The 3,525-nt window shown below is 54.6% G+C and overlaps 1 protein-coding gene across 5 annotated transcripts in view; it reads left to right on the top strand.

Moving 5' to 3' along the window:
* The first annotated feature begins 1 nt into the window (after nucleotide 1).
* Nucleotides 2-3,525, top strand: part of Grk6 (G protein-coupled receptor kinase 6) — a 15,184-nt gene continuing 11,660 nt past the window's right edge. For 2 of the 5 annotated variants that reach the window (XM_028771964.1, XM_028771961.1), the window contains exon 1: nucleotides 8-217. In XM_028771964.1, coding sequence (XP_028627797.1) covers nucleotides 166-217 — 52 coding nt within the window. In that variant the 5' untranslated portion in view covers nucleotides 8-165. Of the gene's footprint in view, nucleotides 218-1,029; nucleotides 1,165-3,525 lie in introns of those variants that run through there. The other 3 variants (XM_028771967.1, XM_028771960.1, XM_028771962.1) reach the window with 3 other exon arrangements.

The raw sequence follows: 3,525 nt of genomic DNA on the forward strand, positions 1-3,525 counted from the left end.
GCGCGGCGGGCGGCGGCGGCCGGGGAGGCCGGGGAGGCCCGGGAGGCCGCGGCGCGGTCAGTCGAGCCGAGCCGAGCCGCGCCGCGCCGATCGCCATCGGCCCCGGCTCTCGTGGGCGGTCCCGGCCGGCGGCGCGGCCTGGCGGGCCGGGCGGCGCTGCAGCCCATGGAGCTCGAGAACATCGTAGCGAACACGGTGCTACTCAAGGCCCGGGAAGGTGAGGCCAGGCAGGCGGGCGGCCAGGCCCGGGTGCAGGGATCGCGGGCGCGCGACCTCCGAGCTCCATGAGGCGCCTGGGCCCCAGCTACCCTCGTGCCCTGGAGTCTGCGCCCGGACTCTTGAGCGCAGACGTGAGCCCTTCCGGCCCTCCGCGTCTGCCCCCGGAACCCGGGGCCCAGGAGGGACGGGGGTCGCGCCATGGGCCTCACGCCGGGTGTGGGGGTGATGAAGAAGAAAGGGAAGGAAGAGAAAAGGTGGGACATGAGCCCCAGGAGAATGCGTGTGAGGCCTCATCTAGGTGAGAGGCAGGAAGGTGCCCCACGTGCCCCAGGCCCAGATGCCCTGAACAGCACAAAGTTGGTAATCTGTAGAGATTGGAGAATGAATGAACCGAGCCTTTCCATAGACAACCCAACCGACAGGGGGGAAACTTCTGGACAGACACATTACCAGCAGAACCACCACTCACACGGAGCTTCTGGACACTAAAAGCGGGTGCACGGTTAACGAATTTTGCATTCAGCAAACCTGTGGCCTGTTAGGGCAGATGCACAAAGAAATAAATGGGAGACGAGCATAGTGGGCTGTTCAGACCGAAGGTTAAAAGCCTGACTGGGAGGCCAGTCTGGTCGACTTAGTGTGTGCACGCACATGATATACTGCGGATTTGGTCTTCATTGCTTTCACTCCAGGTGTTATTGGCACCTGCTCTATGGGTCCTAGGTGACTAGCGCCAGGCTTTAAACTCACTGTCACTGCCACCTCAGCGACGTAATCATCAGACACCTGTACTGTTCTACTCTGTCCAGGGTGCTGGGGAAACCAACAACAACAAGATTTTTCTTTTTGGAACTCCAGAGAGGGACATGGTGACAGCTTTCCACTTCTTGATGGGTTTCCATGCTGAGAGAGCCTTCAGCTTCGATGTTCTATATCGGGTTACAGGTGGGAAACTGAGGCTCAGACCAAAGACTAACCCAACAAGATTGTAATTGACCCAAGCTCAGGGAGATACTCGGTAGAGCATATGGGACGCTCAGAGAAGCCCCCAGTGGGGTGCAGTCCCTGGTGCCCTCTGCCTTCTCCGTGCACGTCACACCCAGAGGTGTTGCCTAGAAATGGGATGGGCGGGCTGGGTCCCTAGTGCCCAAGGGAGGCTATCTTATCTCCTGTCCCTTATCAAGCTCAGGGGCTGGGCCTTCCTCTCAGCCTCTGGGGGCATCTGCCGGATTCTGTTCTGCCTCGTCATCCAGCCAGCCAGGGAGGAGGGGTAAGGAGAGCCAAGGCCAGGCCTCACTTTCTAGGGCTAGCCAATTCGGGCCTCAGCCTCGCTGAGGGCATTGCCTTGCTGGGCCAGACCCTGTGGGCACCTTTGCATAGGCGAGTGGGCATTGCTGGATATCATGGCCAAAATGAGGACTAGTGCTTCCTCTGGAGGTCCTGTGTCCTGGACTTGGTATGACAGCCCTGTACACACCTGCATGGCCTGTGACATGCTTCCTGACCCTCAACTTCATTGTTCCTTTTTTTACATATAAATTTTAAGGAAAGCCTCATTGCGGTGGAATCTTCTAATACCCATGGCTGTGTCAGAATCATTTCACAAAACAGCTAGCAGCTTGGGGCCAGTTTTCCAAGTGACCAGAGACCTTCACCGGTCGGGAAATCTGTGGTATATGTGTACAGTTGGCTTTATTTTGTAGATTCTGTTTTTTAGATGGTCTTACTACATATATATATATATATATATATATATATATATAATTTTCTCTCTCTCTCTCTCTCTCTCTCTCTCTCTCTCTCTCTCTGTCTCTCTCTCTTGGCTTAGTTGGACCTTGCTGTGTAGATCAGGCTGGCCCTGAACTCAGAAATCCCTCTTTGCCTCCCAGGTGCTGGGATAGAGCTGAGTTGGCTTTTAATAAATTCGAGACATGTAAGGAACTTGAGTTTGAGAACTGGACTTGAATTCTTTTCCACTGTTACCCTAAGACTCAGAACCCACTGCCCAGAGCCTAACCTGTACACTGTCTGGTTAGGTGGGATGACCTTCAGGAGGAGGGCAGGGTAGGGTGGAGAGGAGACGCACAGACTGGCAGCCGCTTCTAGGACAGGATATTTGCATGTGACTTTCTGCTCTTGCCCTGATACAGCTGTGGGTGGGGGAGGAGGAAGTAACTTGTGGGGGGGGGGTGGTGAGGGAAGAAAATGTAGGGGAGGGGGACCTGGGGTGGAGGGAGGGTGGGAGGAGTTCCCCTCCGGGGAGGCTCTGCCATAGGTTAAGGAGTTGGAGGTTTCTTGCTCACTTGCAGTGAGGTAACGGCTGTGGGGCACATGGGGTACAGGCTGTAGCAGGGCCAACGGAGGGTTTCTCAAGGGGACACTGTGGCACTTCCTCCTCCCTCATGGATCCCAATTAGGGATCCAGCCTGACCTTTTCCCAGAAGGCAGCTCCTCCCCCTACATCACTTACACTGGATCAGATAGAGGCAGTGCTGGGGAAACTGAGGCCAGGCAAGGGAACTTGGTTGTCCTAGATTGTCAGTAAATTGGAGTTAGGTCTTACCTCTATTCAGCTCTGCTGAGAGCTGGACACAGTCTCTCACACTCACTGTACAGCACCTCTGGAGGTGCCATGAAAATTGGGTAGTTTGCAGTGATGGCCGGAAGTGTACCCTGGAGAGAGTCGGGTCCAGGAGGCTGTGAGGCTCCTCCCACCATTCTGAGTGTGCTGTTAGACTCTGAAGTGCTGTTTACCTGCAGTGTGGGTTTTTTTGTTTACTTGGTTCTTTGAGACTGTGCCTATATAGCCTCGACCTGGAACTCATGTAGACCAGGCTGGCCTCCGTCACAGAGGAGAGGCCCACCTGTCTCTGGCTCCCTAGGGCTGGAATTCCTACCTCTTTTTTTCTCTAATAGTTTTAGTTTTCAAATTTCTAGTCTAGTTTGCCTGTCTCTCACTACTTCTGCAGGTGGGGGTGGGAACTCCTGAAGCACACATTAAACCTACCTACCTGTCAGACTCTGGAGGCATACCAGCCGGCTCAGCTAAGAAAAATAAGGCAGGCATCAGTGCGGGGTGGGGGGCAATGATGGGACATTCTCCTGCCACCACCTTGTTGAGGGCAGAGAGATAGTTCTGGTGCAGTGATTGGTGTTAGGGGTATGAGGGGTTGCTCAGATTGCCTCTCGAATCTCACACATGTCCCATATGACACAGGATCTCTAGCTGGAATGCCTTGGCGTCTTAGGTGATACCTTCCACAGTGGTACCTTTGTCTATTTCCTTGTTTGTTTGTTTGTTTGTTT

This window comes from Grammomys surdaster, unplaced genomic scaffold (assembly GCF_004785775.1).
Source record: "Grammomys surdaster isolate TR1022 unplaced genomic scaffold, NIH_TR_1.0 211, whole genome shotgun sequence".
NCBI lineage: Eukaryota > Metazoa > Chordata > Mammalia > Rodentia > Muridae > Grammomys > Grammomys surdaster.